This window comes from Triticum dicoccoides, chromosome 1B (assembly GCF_002162155.2).
Source record: "Triticum dicoccoides isolate Atlit2015 ecotype Zavitan chromosome 1B, WEW_v2.0, whole genome shotgun sequence".
NCBI lineage: Eukaryota > Viridiplantae > Streptophyta > Magnoliopsida > Poales > Poaceae > Triticum > Triticum dicoccoides.
Genome location: NC_041381.1, coordinates 661,188,185 through 661,206,927, shown reverse-complemented (window position 1 = coordinate 661,206,927; position 18,743 = coordinate 661,188,185). Strand labels below are relative to the sequence as shown.

The 18,743-nt window shown below is 46.1% G+C and overlaps 1 protein-coding gene across 1 annotated transcript; it reads right to left on the bottom strand.

The window, feature by feature from the left end:
- Nucleotides 1-1,254: 1,254 nt before the first annotated feature.
- LOC119349472 (aspartic proteinase NANA, chloroplast-like) lies at nt 1,255-5,320 on the bottom strand. The gene is made up of 2 exons (XM_037617513.1): nt 4,427-5,320; nt 1,255-2,235 (listed from the first exon to the last, which is right to left on the bottom strand). Exons 1-2 carry the CDS (start codon nt 5,005-5,007, stop codon nt 1,395-1,397), a joined length of 1,422 nt encoding a protein of 473 aa, XP_037473410.1. The 5' UTR covers nt 5,008-5,320; the 3' UTR covers nt 1,255-1,394.
- Nucleotides 5,321-18,743: the final 13,423 nt, after the last annotated feature.

The following is an 18,743-nucleotide window of genomic DNA, read 5'->3' as shown; positions in this document are numbered from 1 at the left end:
GGTCAGAGAGTGATGTTTCATGTGTCCAGACTCCCGCAAAACCCTCTCCATGTTTGATTCCGATCTGCGAAAGAAAACATGTCCGGACCTCTATGCGGATCGATACAGTCCCTGGTTGACTTTCTTCAACGGTCCGGACGATGCGGACATTTAAGGGTCGGCATTAGATATGCCCTAACTAACTAATTAAGCGATCATAGAACATAGGTCGGAACATATGCCCTAACTAACTAATTAAGCGATCATAGAACATAGGTCCACATTGCAGGTGGAGTAGTCGTCATTTCCACTCCCGAGCTTGCACATGCTGCATTTGGTGTGGGACTCTGAAAGAATACAGCCAAGCGAACAATCTCGCCGGCTGATGGTACTTACTGTACTTGAGTACCATAATGTATCATGATAAGATATTCATATACGTATGGAGTTGTCTTTGTCTGCTTTCTCTTGGATCTTTGGTCACATATATTCTCCAAAGGTAATATTGTCTCTGGTCTCTACTTTCTGCTCTGTCTGTACTAGGCTCCTACCAAGTGCCAACTAAGATCCAGAGTGTGTAATCACCGAAAATGCTAGACTCACGGGCATTTACGGAAGTAATATAGGGTTGTTCCATCTAATCAAACTAACCCCCCTGATTTTCAGGAAGGGTGGGCCCCTTCAGACCCCTTAAACCCAATCGTAATCCTCCACGTTAACTACCCTGTGAAGCCTGTAAAAATCCTCCCCGTGAATGTAGCATTACCGGTGTAATTACCAAGGGACTTCAGTTTATACCTAGCTAGCAACTCTATACGAGTAAAATTACATTGATCATTTAAATAACTTAACCCATCACATGAATCAATGGTTCTTTAACGTTTATTCTTTATGGGATTTGTATAGCTAAGGCTGGTCGTAGTGGGAGTATCATATACTAGTATTACTATATCCATGATGTATACATAAATTAATATCTTAAAAAGTCTCATGTATAAGACATTGTAGTATCATACTCCCTCCGTACCAAAATAGTTGTCTCAACTTTTGTACTAACTTTAGTACAAAGTTATACTAAATTTGAGACACTTATTTTGAGACGGAGGAAGTATTATTTATTATGATATGGTAGCACAACATACTCAACCTTGAGAATCAAACAAGGGTAGAGTGACCATTCGAGGCATTAAGGGGAATATTTATTTTGTTAGATAGCCTTTTACGTATTTTTAGTGAATCGTTGTAAAAGATCCGTGTCAGAAACTTGCATCATCCTGTTCCAACTTCAGATATCTTCATCCCACATTTCATTAACACTTGCTTATGAAGAAAGAGCCTTACAGAATCAGCGAGACCCTTACGGGAAAGAACGAGAACGGAATCAGAAGAAATGACTAGTGCTGCCTAATAATTAATTACTGTGCACAGCGACTCTCCTTAAACCTAAGCCAGCGGTTGGCGAGGTCGAACTCCCAGAGGTGCTCCTGCTGCAGGATGTTGCCGATGACGGACACCCCGGGCCAGATGCCCTCCTGGAGCCCGATGCACTTGACGCCGGGCGCCGCGTCGATGACGTAGCTCTTGGTCGGGGGCTGAAGCCGCGCCGACCCGGCGAACCGCACCTCCAGCCTCGGGACGGCCGGCGGCGTGCTCGTGGCCGTCCAGTTGTAGCAGTACTCGAAGGGATCCATGGTCACCCGCGGCACTCCCGCGAGCTGCTTGCTCAGCGCGGCCACCACCGCCTTGTACGCCGGGGTGGCGAGGATGGTGAGGCTGGTGCCGGAGTCGAGGATGGCGCCGCCGCTCTTCTTGACGTCCCACACGTCGGCGGGGATGTCGAGCGCCTCCCCGGCGACGGAGACGGCGTCGACCGTGACGGCGTAGAACGGGGCCACCTGGGCGTCGAGCAGCAGCGGCGTCCTCGACGGCGACTGCGCGGCGCCGTTGGAGGCGTCGGGGCCGAAGGTGAGGTAGCTGGAGGTGTTGCGCGGGGCGAGGTGGTCGACGAGGCAGTAGGAGAAGCGGCCGCCGAAGCGCGCGGCGGCGCGGGAGGCGAAGGAGATGTTGCTGTTGCCGAGGCTGAGCACGCCGTCGGAGGCCTGGAAGCTCTGGCCGTCGTAGGAGGTGGTGCAGCCCAGCACCACCTCCTGCAGCTTGGCCTTCCTGTCCGTGCCGCCGCCTCCGTTGGAGCCGGAGAGGGCGATGGTGGCCGCGTCCGTGCCCACCACGCCGCGGGCCGACGAGTTGTCCTTGTACCTGCAAGCCACACGCACGATCAACGATCAGGTCAGCAACGTCGGTTGACAGTTGGTTAGGATCATCAGCTGGGTGGGCTAGCAGTTGGTCGGCACATGCAGAGATTCCAACAGAGGAGCAAAAACACAGCGCATCCGGGAAGAAAATTAGCAACGCGTTATGATGGAGCCGAGTTGACCCACTCCAGCTAGAACACGCCCGATGTCTGTTGGTGATCGTGGGCCTAATGTGTTTATCTGATGAAATCGTACTTACAAGTTACTACTACAAGTGATGGTGGTGTGCCATGGGGACCGTGGCTTTTCGTAAGGCAGCATGCAGAAGGTAAACAACAGACAGAGCCAGCTTGCAAGCTACTACTACTACTACTCATATTCCATATGCTCTATAAGTTAACAGAATCATCATCATATAAAAAGATAACAGGTGGACGTATGCATCTTCCAGATGCAGAGGCCGGGGGTCATCCTCCTTTTCTAAAAAATAAATAAAAAGATAACATGTCTTGTTCATGAACTGTAAAGCAAAAGGGAGCATTGTTCCTAGAGGTGGACCTAAGCACAGTGGAGGGCATAATAATCCATCATAGCTCAACACAGTTTTGTAGTCGGGTGACCCAAGTCTGTTTTAGGCAAAGAACAGTGATGCACCAATACGAATGTCAATCAATCTCATGAAGCTAGCTGGCTGGCAGACCAAATGAGCTACGCAGTGGCACCCCCATTGCCTCTTAAAGGCTAGAAGAGAGTACGTTTGTCTAGCTAATCATCATTTTTTAGTTAGGATTAGTACAGCAAGGCATCGGACCTACGGGTGTTAATTGCCTGCAAAGCAGGTGCTGAAGATCGAGATCGGTGACAGGTCATATGCTGGGCTGGATAAGGGCGAACATGGCAAGATTCAGATACGGCGCGCCGAACCCAACTTGCATACGCACGTACGTACATGCCCAATAAACGAGCTGCGGCATGGTGCATTTCTCTAATCGCCTTTTTCTGAAGACCTAGCCGTTAACTGTAAAGCAGGTGCTAAAGCGATCGGTGACAGATCGATGAACACACGTTGGCCAAGAGCTTGCGGCCGAACATGGCAAAGTCTACTGGTCAACCTGAGGGCGCTACCACTTGTGGTAATAGTATCATGAGTTTCACGACGCTCCGTCCCATGATGTAAGACGTTTTTTTGATACTACACGGAGGGAGTAAGTATGAACGACAGGGAGAACAAATCAACAGTCTTGGCAAAAGACAGAGTAGCCAGCAACAGGAGTGGTTCAGGACAGAGTAAACACTGCGTGTGTTTAAATGAATTTTAATCATCGTTCCCGGGGAACCGCATGGTATAGCTGTACTACGTACGTACGTGCAGGCGCACATGGCGCGCCACCCTAGCGTTGGTCGGTCGCCATCTACCACCTCTACCCAAGCTGCTCCATTTTTTATAGCAACGGGGCGGAGCAACAGCGCATCGCCGCTGGCGGCATGCGCGCGCCGCCGCCTAGCCGAGACGGCAACGTGCGCGCGGCGTGCCACCAGCGGAGCAAGCCGCGAGCGCGCACACCCACGCGGCGTGCGTCCAAATCTGGCGCGCGCGACAAGGTGACGCGGCCGCCTGACGCCAACGATTAAATACGGAGACCGCCTCAATCCCCCTGTCCGGGCTCGGAGACCGTGCATCATCACGATCGATCAAAACCAGAAGGGGAAATGGACGTCCTAGATATACTGCTGGACTCCACAGTGGGGTTGGTGAAAATCCAATGAATGCGGATTGAAGAGCGAGCGGGGCGGACGGGGGCCGATCGGCGGGGCTGGCTCTGATTCGTACCTCGTTCGGACATGCTCATGTTCATGCTCGTTCACCCACCTACGCGGGCGCGCGCAATAAGTGGCCGTAACGAACGCCGCAAAAGCCGAAGCAGGCAGGGCATAGCTCGGGGCTTCGTGAGTGAATGCTACACGCTATGCTCTGCCACGGCGAGGCGGCCACAGTCACCACGGCCGCGGCAAATTTATGGCCCCTGCGCGCGCGCGACACCCACCCAGCGCCCAGGCCACTAGGCCAGCCACGGCGCGCACTTACTGCGCACCCGCTGCCGCGCCACCCCGATTCCAACCAAACCACCGTGTCGCACGATCCTGAGCGAGCTAAAATGGAGGAGCAACAACTTGGCAATGGTGGTGGCACTGACCTGTAGTCGTAGGCGCAGGGGGCGGTGCCGGCGGAGCAGTTGGCGAGGGAGAAGGGGACGTAGGACTTGCACGTGTCGGAGGAGCACGGGATGGGCGCCCACGACTTGGAGTCCGCCGGCCGGAACACGCGCGGCGAGCCTGACGGAGACGCGGCCGACGGCGGGGACGCGCCGCGGCACTTGACCCAGGTGAGGTCGCTGCCGGTGTCGGCGACGAGCACGAAGGGCTGCGCGGGGGTGCCCACGCGGAACCGCACGAAGTACTGCCCCGTGCCCGTGTACGCGCCCGACGTCAGGGGCATCGCGAACGCCGACGCCTCCGGGCCCGGGGCCGTCGACGTCTCGGCCGCGCGCCGCCGGCTTGGCGACGCCGACGCCAGCCTCCGAGAGATGTAGGCGTGCCGGTGCCGGTCGTCCCGCGCGCGCTCTGCCAGTGACGCGCCCGGAGCGGCGGGCACGAGCCGCAGCCGCGCCGACGCCCTGCTGCCCCGCCGGTGGTGGTGATCCCCACCGCCAGCAGCCGCCGCAGCGACACAGCCCAGCAGGATCAGAACGAGAACGGCGACCCCACAACGCGCCATTGCTTCCTCCTCCTTCGCAAGCTGCTTCCCCGGACGACAATGGCGAGCTGAGCAGAGCTTGGCGGCCCCTGCTTTTTGGCAGTGTCCGGCAACGGCGAGGGGAGGCGGCTTTTATAAAAGTCGCCTGCGCTCTCCAAACATGGACGGATATAACGCGGTTGATTGCGCTGGGTGCTTGCTTCGTTGGCGATCGCTGCGATTGCGGGTCGAGAATCATTTCTTGCCCGATTCGGCTCGACCCGTTAATCATGTAGCCACGAGCGGTGTGTCAGTCGGAGGACACAGGACAGTGTATGCAAACTAGGCAACCGGATGATATCTTCGCAAAACAATGTTATGTGGTTACTTAGGGTGTTTTGCACATAACTATTATGGTTCTTCTATGATTTGTGAAAGAAATCAACTTCTAGCCAATGCTTGCAAGTTAGGCAACACGAGAAAATCAAGAAAAAAAATTATAGTTCTATGTAGTAACAAGTATATCAAGTAAATTAGTGTTTGCTTGATTGTAAGTAATCAAGTAAATCATTACTGTAGAGGCTCAAGAGGTCAAGCAAATCTCTACTATTAAAGATGAATCCGTAGGTCGTCGCCGTTTGCACGTAGTCATTACTGTAAAACAATTTCAAAACCGAGCGCCGAATTAATTTGGATATCAAGTCATTAATTTCATTACTTAGATACTAGTTAATTACCTATGCAATTAATTTGGTCCACTTTAGTAAGGATTTTTTCCCCAAAGAATCAATTTGTACACCAAGTCATTAATGCAATTAATTAATTAGTCATACAGATAATTAAAAGTATATTTTATTTCCAAGTAGACATATAATTAATCGGGTAGGCAGTTAATCTCGCCCCGCTCGTGGGCGAGGACGGCCAGCAGGTTCTCGCTGATGTTGGGGCCTGCCAGGAGGCTCTCGGCGACATGGCTGACGAGCGCTTGTCAACATGGACAACGATCAACATGCGCTTGTGACATGAGCGGCCAAGTGTTTCCTAAGATGGACGACAACTATGCTCTGCAGGACATCCACACGTTGACTGTTGCCGATGTTAGAAATAATGGGCCTAAACCTATGTACAATTGTTGAAATTTCAAAGAGGCCCATGTATACAATGAAAGTGGTGGTTTGAAAGTTTACTGTTGCCGATGTTAGAAATAATGGCCCCAAACCTATGTACAATTGTTAAAATTTCAAAGAGGCCCATGTATAAAATGGAAGTGTTGGTTTGAAAGTATAATCTCATCCCAGAGTTGACGAGGTGTGTGCTACTTTTTGAGTTTGTGTTGGTTTTTTTCCTAAAAGAGAAAGGGTGATGCAACAAAATAGAGATACATATTTCTCTCAGTTTGAGAACCAAAGTATCAATCCAACAGGAGGTACGAGCAAGTTTCCAATCTATGCACCTACACAAACAACCAAACACTTGCACCCAACGCGATAAAGGGGTTGTCAATCCCTTCACGGTCACTTGCAAGGATGATATATATATATATATATATATATATATATATATATATATAAGATTACTAAAACGTAAAACAAAGTAAAAACAAATAAATTGCAGCAAGGTATTTTTTTTTATTTTTGGTTTATAGATCTGAAAATATATGATGGAAAATAGACCCCGGGGCATAGGTTTCACTAGAGGCTTCTCTCTTGAAAGAAAACATACGGTGGGTGAACAAATTATTGTCAAGCAATTGATAGAAAAGCACAAAGTTATGACAATATCCAAAGCAATGATTATGAATATAGGCATCATGTCCGTGTCAAGTAGACCAAAACGATTCTGCATCTACTACTATTACTCCACACATCGACCGCTATCCAACATGCATCTAGAGTATTAAGTTCATAAGAACGGAGTAACGCCTTAAGTAATATGACATGATGTAGACGGATAAACTCAAGTAATATGATGAAAACCCCATCTTTTTACCCTTGATGGCAACAATACAATACATGCCTCGCTACCCCTACTATGTCACTGGGTGAGTGTTGGGAACGTAGTAATTTCAAAAAATTTCCTACGTACACGCAAGATCATGGTGATGGCATAGCAACGAGAGGGGAGAGTGTTGTCCATGTACCCTCGTAGACCGTAAGCGGAAGTATTAGCACAACGCGGTTGATGTAGTCGTACGTCTTCACGATCCGACCGATCCAAGCACCGAACGTACGGTACCTCCGAGTTCAGCACACGTTCAGCTCGATGACGATCCCCGGGCTCTGATCCAGCAAAGCTTCGGGGATGAGTTCCGTCAGCACGACGGCGTGGTGACGATGATGATGCTCTACCGGTGCAGGGCTTCGCCTAAACTCCGCGACGATATGACCGAGGTGGAATATGGTGGAGGGGGGCACCGCACACGGCCAAGGAACGATCCTAGATCAACTTGTGTGTCATGGGGTGCCCCTCTGCCCCCATATATAAAGGAGGGAGCGGGAGAGGTGCGGCCGGCCTAGGAGGGGGACGCGCCAAGGGGAGTCCTACTCCCACCGGGAGTAGGACTCCCTCCTTCCTTGTTGGAGTAGGAGAAGTGGAAAGAGGGGGAGAGGGAAAAGGAAAAGGGGGCTGCCCCCCTTGTCCAATTCGGACCAAAGGGGGGGGGGGGGCGCAGGCCTCTTTACTTTTGGCCTCTCTCCTCTATTCCCGTATAGCCCAATAAGGCCCATATACTCCCCGGCGAATTCCCGTAACTCTCCGGTACTCCGAAAAATACCCGAATCACTCGGAACCTTTCCGAACTCCGAATATAGTCGTCCAATATATCGATCTTTACGTCTCGACCATTTCGAGACTCCTTGTCATGTGCCTGATCTCATCCGGGACTCCGAACTCCTTCGGTACATAAAAACTCATAAACTCATAATATAACTGTCATCGTAACGTTAAGCGTGCGGACCCTACGGGTTCGAGAACTATGTAGACATGACCTAGAACTATTCTCGGTCAATAACCAATAGCGGAACCTGGATGCCCATATTGGTTCCTACATATTCTACGAAGATCTTTATCGGTCAAACCGCATAACAACATACGTTGTTCCCTTTGTCATCGGTATGTTACTTGCCCGAGATTTGATCATCGGTATCCAATACCTAGTTCAATCTCGTTACCGGCAAGTCTCTTTACTCGTTACGTAATGCATCATCCCGTAACCAACTCATTGGCCACATTGCTTGCAAGGCTTATCGTGATGTGCATTACCGAGAGGGCCCAGAGATACCTCTCCGACAATCGGAGTGACAAATCCTAATCTCGAAATAAGCCAACCCAACATGTACCTTCGGAGACACCTGTAGTACTCCTTTATAATCACCCAGTTACGTTGTGACGTTTGGTAGCACCCAAAGTGTTCCTCCGGTAAATGGGAGTCGCATAATCTCATAGTTATAGGAACATGTATAAGTCATGAAGAAAGCAATAGCAACATACTAAACGATCAAGTGTTAGGCTAACGGAATGGGTCATGTCAATCACATCATTCTCCTAATGATGTGATCCCATTAATCAAATGACAACACATGTCTATGGTTAGGAAACATAACCATCTTTGATTAATGAGCTAGTGAAGTAGAGGCATACTAGTGACTATATGTTTGTCTATGTATTCACACATGTATCATGTTTCCGGTTAATACAATTCTAGCATGAATGATAAACATTTATCATGAAATAAGGAAATAAATAATAACTTTATTATTGCCTCTAGGGCATATTTCCTTCAGTCTCCCACTTGCACTAGAGTCAATAATCTAGTTGACATCGCTATGTGAATTCACATCTGCATGTGATTAATACCCATAGTTCACATCATCATGTGATCAACACCCAAAGGGTTAACTAGAGTCAATAATCTAGTTCACATCGTTATGTGATTAACACCAAAAAGAGTACTAAGGTATGATCATGTTTTGCTCGTGAGAGAAGCTTAGTCAACGGGTCTGTCATATTCAGAGCCGTATGTATTTCGCAAATATTCTATGTCCACAATGCTCTGCACGGAGCTACTCTAACTAATTGCTCCCACTTTCAATATGTATCCAGATTGAGACTTAGAGTCATCTGGATTGGTGTAAAAGCTTGTATCATTGTAACTTTTACGACGGGCTCTTTTATCACCTCCATAATCGAGAAACATCTCCTTAGTCCTCACTAAGGATATTGTTGACCCATGTCCAGTGATCTACTTATTAGATCAAAATTGTATTCCTTTGCCAAACACAGAGCAAGGTATACAATAGGTCTGGTTCACAGCATAGCATACTTTATAGAACCTATGACTGAGGCATACGGAATGACTTTTCATTCTCTTTCTATTTTCTGCAATGGTCGGGTCTTGAGTCTTACTCAACTTCATACCTTGTAACACAGGCAAGAACTCCTTCTTTGACTGTTCCATTTTGAATTATTTCAAAAATTTATCAAGGTATGTACTCATTGAAAAATCTTATCAAGCGTCTTGATCTATCTATATAGATCTTGATGCTCAATGTGTAAGTAGCTTCACCGAGGTCTTGCTTTGAAAAACTCTTATTCAAGTATCCTTTCATGCTATCCAGAATTTCCATATCATTTCCAATTAACAATATGTCATCCACATATAATATTAGGAATGCTACAGAGCTCCCACTCACTTTCTTGTAAATACAGGCTTCTTTAAAAGTCTGTATAAAACCATATGCTTTGATCAACTCATCAAAGCATATATTCCAACTCCGAGATGCTTGCACCAGTCCATTGATGGATTGCTGGAGCTTGCACACTTTGTTAGCATCTTTAGGATTGACAAAAACTTTCTGGTTGCATCATATACAACTCTTCTTTAATAAATCCATTAAGGAATGCAGTTTTGACATCCATTTGCCAGATTTCATAAAATGTGGCAATTGCTAACATGATTCAGACAGACTTAAGCTTCGATACGAGTGAGAAAATCTCATCGTATTCAACACCTTGAACTTGTTGAAAACATTTCGCAACAAGTCGAGCTTAGTAGATAGTAACACTACTATCAATGTCCGTCTTCCTCTTGAAGATCCATTTATTTAACATGGCTTGCTGATCATCGAGCAAGTCAATCAAAGTCCATACTTTGTTCTCATACATGGATCATATCTCAGATTTTATGGCCTCAAGCCATTTTGTGGAATCTAGGCTCATCATCGCTTCCTCATAGTTCGTAGGTTCATCATGGTCTAGTAACATGACTTCCAGAACAGGATTACCGTACCACTCTGGTGCGGATCTTACTCTGGAAGACCTACGAGGTTCTGTAGTAACTTAATCTGAAGTTTCATGATCATCAACATTAACTTCCTCACTAATTGGTGTAGTAGTCACAGGAACAGATTTCTGTGATGAACTACTTTCCAATAAGGGAGCAGGTACAGTTACCTCATCAAGTTCTACTTTCCTCCCACTCACTTCTTTCGAGAGAAACTCCTTCTCTAGAAAGGATCCATTCTTAGCAATGAATAACTTGCCTTCCGATCTGTGATAGAAGGTGTACCCAATAGTTAACTTTGGGTATTCTATGAAGACGCACTTCTCCGATTTGGGTTTGAGCTTATCAGGTTGAAACTTTTTTCATATAAGCATCGCAACTCCAAACTTTAAGAAACGACAGCGTAGGTTTACTGCTAAACCATAGTTCATACGGTGTCGTCTCAACGGATTTAGATGGTGCCCTTTTAAACATGAATGCAACTATCACTAATGCACAACCCCAAAACGATAGTGGTAAAATCGATAAGAGACATCATAGATCGCACCATATCTAGTAAGTACGATTACGACTTTCGGACACACCATTACATTGTGGTGTTCCAGGTGGCGTGAGTTTGTGAAACTATTCCACATTGTTTTAATTGAAGACCAAACTCGTAACTCAAATATTCGTCTCCGCGATCAGATCGCAGAAACTTTATTTTCTTGTTACGATGATTTTTCCACTTCACTCTGAAATTCTTTGAACCTTTCAACTATTTCAGACTTATGTTTCATCAAGTAGATATACCCATATCTGCTCAAATCATCTTGTGAAGGTCAGAAAATAACGATACTTGCCACGAGCATCAACACTCATTGGATCACATACATCGGTATGTATTATTTCCAACAAGTCAGTAGCTCGTTCCATTGTTCCGAAGAATGGAGTTTTAGTCATCTTGCCCAAAAGGCACGGTTCGCAAGTATCAAATGATTCATAACCAAGTGATTCCGAAAATCCATCTTTATGGAGTTTCTTCATGCGCTTTACACCGACATGACCCAAACGGCAGTGCCACAAATAAGTTGCACTATCATTATTAACTTTGCATCTTTTGGCATCAATATTATGAATATGTGTATCACTACGATCGAGATCCAACAAACTATTTTCATTGGGTGTATGACCATTTGAAGGTTTTATTCATGTAAACAGAACAACAATTATTCTCTGACTTTAAATGAATAACCGTATTGCAATGAACATGATCAAATCATATTCATGCTCAACGCAAACGCCAAATAACATTTATTTAGGTTTAACACTAATCCCGAAAGTATAGGGAGTGTGTGATGATGATCATATCAATCTTGGAACCACTTCCAACACACATCGTCACTTCACCCTCAACTAGTTTCTGTTTATTCTGTAACTCCTGTTTCGAGTTACTAATCTTAGCAACCGAACAAGTATCAAATACTCAGGGGTTACTATAAACACTAGTAAGGTACACATCAATAACATGTATATCAAATATACCCTTGTTCACTTTGCCATCCTTCTTATCCACCAAATATTCAAGGCATTTCCGCTTCTATTGACCATTTCCTTTGCAGTATAATCACTCAGTTTCAGGCTTCGGTCCAGCTTTGGGCTTCTTCGCGGGAGTGACAACTTGCTTGCCATTCTGCTTGAAGTTCCCTTTCTTTCCCTTTGCCCTTTTCTTGAAACTAGTGGTCTTGTCAATCATCAACACTTGATGCTCTTTCTTGATTTCTACCTTCATCGATTTCAGCATCATGAAGAGCTCGGGAATCGTTTTCGTCATCCCTTTATAGTTCATCACGAAGTTCTACTAACTTGGTGGTGGTGACTAGAGAATTCTGTCAATCACTATCTTATCTGGAAGATTAACTCCCACATGATTCAAGCGATTGTAGTACCCAAACAATCTGAGCACATGCTCACTAGTTGAGCAATTCTCCTCCATCTTTTAGCTATAGAACTTGTTGGAGACTTCATATCTCTCAACTCGGGTATTTGCTTGAAATATTAACTTCAACTCCTGGAACATCTCATATGGTCCATGACGTTCAAAACATCTTTGAAGTCCCAATTCTAAGCCGTTAAGCATGGTGCACTAAACTATCAAGTAGTCATCATATTGAGCTAGCCAAACGTTCATAACGTCTGCGTCTGCTTCTGCAATAGGTCTGTCACCTAGCGGTGCATTAAGGACATAATTCTTCTGTGCAGCAATGAGGATAAACCTCAGATCACGGATCTAATCTGCATCATTGCTACTAACATCTTTCAACACAATTTTCTCTAGGAACATATCAAAATAAACATATGAAAGCAACAACGCAAGCTATTGATCTACAACATAATTTGCAAAATACTACCAGGACTAAGTTCATGATAAATTTAAGTTCAATTAATCATATTACTTAAGAACTCCCACTTAGACAGACATCTCTCTAGTCATCTAAGTGATCACGTGATCCAAATCAACTAAACCATGTCCGATCATCACGTGAGATGGAGTAGTTTCAATGGTGAACATCACTATGTTGATCATATCTACTATATGATTCACGTTCGACCTTTCGGTCTCCGTGTTCCGAGGCCATATCTATATATGCTAGGCTCGTCAAGTATGACCTGAGTATTCCGCGTGTGCAACTATTTTGCACCCGTTGTATTTGAACGTAGAGCCTATCACACCCGATCATCACGTGGTGTCTCAGCACGAAGAACTTTCGCAACGGTGCATACTCAGGGAGAACACTTCTTGATTATTAGTGAGAGATCATCCTAAAATGCTACCGTCAATCAAAGCAAGATAAGATGCATAAAGGATAAACATCACATGCAATCAATATAAGTGATATGATATGGTCATCATCATCTTGTGCTTGTGATCTCCATCTTCGAAGCACCGTCGTGATCACCATGGTCACCGGCGCGACACCTTGATCTCCATCGTAGCATCGTTGTCGTTACGCCATCTATTGCTTCTACAACTATCGCTACTGCTTAGAGATAAAGTAAATCAATTACATGGCGTTTGCATTTCATACAATAAAGCGACAACCATATGGCTCCAGCCAGTTGCCGATAACTTCGGTTACAAAACATGATCATCTCATACAATAAATATAGCATCACGTCTTGACCATATCACATCACAACATGCCCTGCAAAAACAAGTTAGACGTCCTCTACTTTGTTGTTGCAAATTTTACGTGGCTGCTATGGGCTTAGCAAGAACCGTTCTTACCTACGCATCAAAACCACAACGATAGTTCGTCAAGTTAGTGCTGTTTTAACCTTCGCAAGGACCGGGCGTAGCCACACTCGATTCAGCTAAAGTGAGAGAGACAGACACCCGCCAGCCATCTTTAAGCATGAGTGCTCGCAACGGTGAAACCAGTCTCGCATAAGCATACGCGTAATGTCGGTCCGGGCCGCTTCATCTCACAATACCGCCAAGCCAAAGTATGACATGCTGGTAAGCAGTATGACTTGTATCGCCCACAACTCACTTGTGTTCTACTCATGCATATAACATCAACGCATAAAACCTAGGCTCTGATACCACTATTGGGGAACGTAGTAATTTCAAAAAAATTCCTACGTACACGCAAGATCATGGTGATGGCATAGCAACAAGAGGGGAGAGTGTTGTCCACGTACCCTCATAGACCGTAAGCGGAAGCGTTAGCACAACGCGGTTGATGTAGTCGTACGTCTTCACGATCCGACCAATCCAAGCACCGAACGTACAACACCTCCGAGTTCAGCACACGTTTAGCTCGATGACGATCCCCGGGCTCCGATCCAGCAAAGCTTCGGGGATGAGTTCCGTCAGCACGACGGCGTGGTGACGATGATGATGCTCTACCGATGCAGGGCTTCGCCTAAACTCCGCGACGATATGACCAAGGTGGAATATGGTGGAGGGGGGCACCGCACACGGCTAAGGAACGATCCGTAGATCAACTTGTGTGTCATGGGGTGCCCCCCTGCCCCCGTATATAAAGGGGGGAGGGGGGAGGTGCGGCCGGCCTAGGAGGGGGCGCGCCAAGGGGAGTCCTACTCCCACCGGGAGTAGGACTCCCTCGTTCCTTGTTGGAGTAGGAGAAGTGGAAAGAGGGGGAGAGGGAAAAGGAAAAGCGGGCTGCCCCCCTTGTCCAATTCGGACCAGAGGGGGGGCGCAGGCCTCTTTCCTTTTGGCCTCTCTCCTCTATTCCCGTATAGCCCAATAAGGCCCATATACTCCCCGGCGAATTCCCGTAACTCTCCGGTACTCCGAAAAATACCCGAATCACTCGGAACCTTTCCGAACTCCGAATATAGTCGTCCAATATATCGATCTTTACGTCTAGACCATTTCGAGACTCCTCGTCATGTCCCTGATCTCATCCGGGACTCCGAACTCCTTCGGTACATCAAAACTCATAAACTCATAATATAACTGTCATCGTAACGTTAAGCGCGCGGACCCTACGGGTTCGAGAACTATGTAGACGTTACCTAGAACTATTCTCGATCAATAACCAATAGCGGAACCTGGATGCCCATATTGGTTCCTACATATTCTACGAAGATCTTTATCGGTCAAACCGCATAACAACATACGTTGTTCCCTTTGTCATCGGTATGTTACTTGCCCGAGATTTGATCGTCGGTATCCAATACCTAGTTCAATCTCGTTATCGGCAAGTCTCTTTACTCGTTACGTAATGCATCATCCCATAACCAACTCATTGGCCACATTGCTTGCAAGGCTTATCGTGATGTGCATTACCGAGAGGGCTCAGAGATACCTCTCCGACAATCGGAGTGACAAATCCTAATCTCGAAATACGCCAACCCAACATGTACCTTCGGAGATACCTGTAGTACTCCTTTATAATCACCCAGTTACGTTGTGACGTTTGGTAGCACCCAAAGTGTTCCTCCGGTAAACGGGAGTTGCATAATCTCATAGTTATAGGAACATGTATAAGTCATGAAGAAAGCAATAGCAACATACTAAACGATCAAGTGCTAGGCTAACGGAATGGGTCATGTCAATCACATCATTCTCCTAATGATGTGATCCCATTAATCAAATGACAACACATGTCTATGGTTAGGAAACATAACCATCTTTGATTAATGAGCTAGTCAAGTAGAGGCATACTAGTGACTATATGTTTGTCTATGTATTCACACATGTATCATGTTTCCAGTTAATACAATTCTAGCATGAATAATAAACATTTATCATGAAATAAGGAAATAAATAATAACTTTATTATTGCCTCTAGGGCATATTTCCTTCAGTGAGGACACCGCAAGATTGAACCCAAACTAAGCACCTCTTCCATTGCAAGAATAACCAATCTAGTTGGCCAAATCAAACCAATAATCCAAAGAGAAATACAAAGATATTTAATCATGTATATAAGAATTCAGAAAAGACTCAAATAATATTCATAGATAATCTGATCATAAATCCACAATTCATCGAGGAGAACAACATATTGAAGATTGAAGAGATAGAAGAAGTCATCTAGCTACTAGCTATGGACCTGTAGTTCTATGGTAAACTACTCACACACTAGTAGAAAAATGGCCTAATGTGAAGCTCATTAGTCCCGGTTTGTAACATTAGTGCTGGTTCCAACGGCTAGGCGGGCAATGGTCATTAGTCCCGGTTCGTGGCGAACCTCTAGTACCGGTTCGTGCCACGAGCCGGGTACTAAAGAGGTGGTGGTAGGCTGGTGTCAGGCTGCGGCCCCACCAACACCTTTAGTCCCGGTTCATGGCACGAACTGGGACTACAGATGCACGTTTAGTCCTGGTTTGTATTACCAACAGGGACTAAAGATCATCCTATATAAACCCTTCATCCAGCCCGAGCTCTTTGTGTTGGGGAACGTAGTAATTTCAAAAAAATTCCTACGCACACGCAAGATCATGGTGATGCATAGCAACGAGAGGGGAGAGTGTATCTATGTACCCTCGTAGACCGAAAGCGGAAGCGTTATGACAACACGGTTGATGTAGTCGTACGTCTTCACGATCCGACCGATCCAAGCACCGAACGTACGACGCCTCCGAGTTCAGCACACGTTCAGCTCGATGACGATCCCCGGACTCCAATCCAGCAGGGTGACGGGGATGAGTTCTGTCAGCACGACGGCATGGTGACGATGATGATGTTCTACCGACATAGGGCTTCGCCTAAGCACTGCAACGATACGACTGAGGTGGAATATGGTGGAGGGGGCACCACACACGGCTAAGGAACGATCACGAAGATCAACTAGTGTGTCATGGCGTGCCCCCCTGCCCCCGTATATAAAGGAGGGAGGGGGGAGGTGCGGCCGGCCCCTTGGGGTGCACCTGGAGGAGTCCTACTCCCACCGGGAGTACGACTCCCCCCTCTTGCCTTGTAGGAGAAGGAAAGGGGGAAGGGGAAAGAGGAAAGGGGGGCGCCGCCCTCCCCCCTTCCTTGTCCTATTCGGACTAGGGGGGGAGGGGGCGCGCGGCCTACCCTGGCCGGCCCTCCTCTTCTCCCTTAGGGCCCATGTAGGCCCATTAACCCCCGGGGGGGTTTCGGTAACCCCCTGGCTCCGGAAAAATCCTGATTTCTCCCGGAACAATTCCGATATCCAAATATAGGCTTCCAATATATCAATTTTTAATTCTCGACCATTTCGAACTCCTCGTTATGTCCGTGGTCACATCCGGGACTCGGAACAACCTTCGGTACATCAAAACATATAAACTCATAATGAAATTGTCATCGTAACTTTAAGCGTGCGGACCCTACGGGTTCGAGAACTATGTAGACATGACCTAGAACTATTTCCGGTCAATAACCAATAGTGGAACCTGGATGCTCATATTGGCTCCTACATATTCTACGAAGATCTTTATCGGTCAAACCGCATAACAACATACGTTGTTCCCTTTGTCATCGGTATGTTACTTGCCCGAGATTCGATCGTCGGTATCCAATACCTAGTTCAATCTCGTTACCGGCAAGTCTCTTTACTCGTTACGTAATGCATCATTCCGTAACCAACTCATTTTCCACATTGCTTGCAAGGCTTATAGTGATGTGCATTACCGAGAAGGCCCAGAGATACGACAATCGGAGTGACAAAACCTAATCTCGAAATACTCCAACTCAACATCTATCTTTGGAGACACCTGTAGAGCTCCTTTATAATCACCTAGTTGCGTTGTGACATTTGGTAGCACACAAAGTGTTCCTCCGGTAAACGGGAGTTGCATAATCTCATAGTTGTAGGAACTTTGTATAAGTCATGAAGAAAGCAATAGCAACATACTAAACGATCAAGTGCTAGGCTAACGGAATGGGTCAAGTCAATCACATCATTCTCCTAATGATGTGATCTCTTTAATCAAATGACAACACATGTCTATGGTTAGGAAACATAACCATCTTTGATTAATGAGCTAGTCAAGTAGAGTCATACTAGTGACATTAAGTTTGTCTATGTATTCACACATGTACCATGTTTCCGGTTAATACAATTCTAGCATGAATAATAAACATTTATCATGATATGAGGAAATAATAATAACTTTATTATTGCCTCTAGGGCATATTTCCTTCAGTCTCCCACTTGCACTAGAGTCAATAATCTAGATTACACAGTAATGATTCTAACACCCATGGAGTCTTAGTGCTGATCATGTTTTGCTCGTGGAAGAGGCTTAGTCAACGGGTCTGCTACATTCAGATCCATATGTATCTTGCAAATCTCTATGTCTCCCACCTGGACTTGGTCCTGGATGGAATTGAAGCATCTCTTGATGTGCTTGGTCCTCTTGTGAAATCTGGATTCCTTTGCCAAGGCAATTGCACCAGTATTGTCACAAAAGATCTTCATTGGTCCCGATGCACTAGGTATGACACCTAGATCGGAAATGAACTCCTTCATCTAGACTCCTTCATTTGCTGCTTCCGAAGCAGCTATGTACTCTGCTTCGCATGTAGATCTTGCCATGACGCTTTGTTTAGAACTGCACCAACTTACAGCTCCACCATTTAATAAAAACACGTATCCGGTTTGCGATTTAGAATCGTCCGGATCAGTGTCAAAGCTTGCATCGACGTAACCATTTACAAGTAGCTCTTTGTCACCTCCATAAATGAGAAACATATCCTTAGTCCTTTTCGGGTATTTCAGGATGTTCTTGACCGCTGTCCAGTGATCCACTCCTGGATTACTTTGGTACCTCCCTGCTAAACTTATTGCTAAGCATACATCAGGTCTAGTACACAGCATTGCATACATGATAGAGCCTATGGCTGAAGCATAGGGAACATCTTTCATTTTCTCTCTATCTTCTGCTGTGGTCGGGCATTGAGTCTGACTCAACTTCACACCTTGCAATACAGGCAAGAACCCTTTCTTTGCCTGATCCATTTTGATCTTTTTCAAAACTTTATCAAGGTATGTGCTTTGTGAAAGTCCAATTA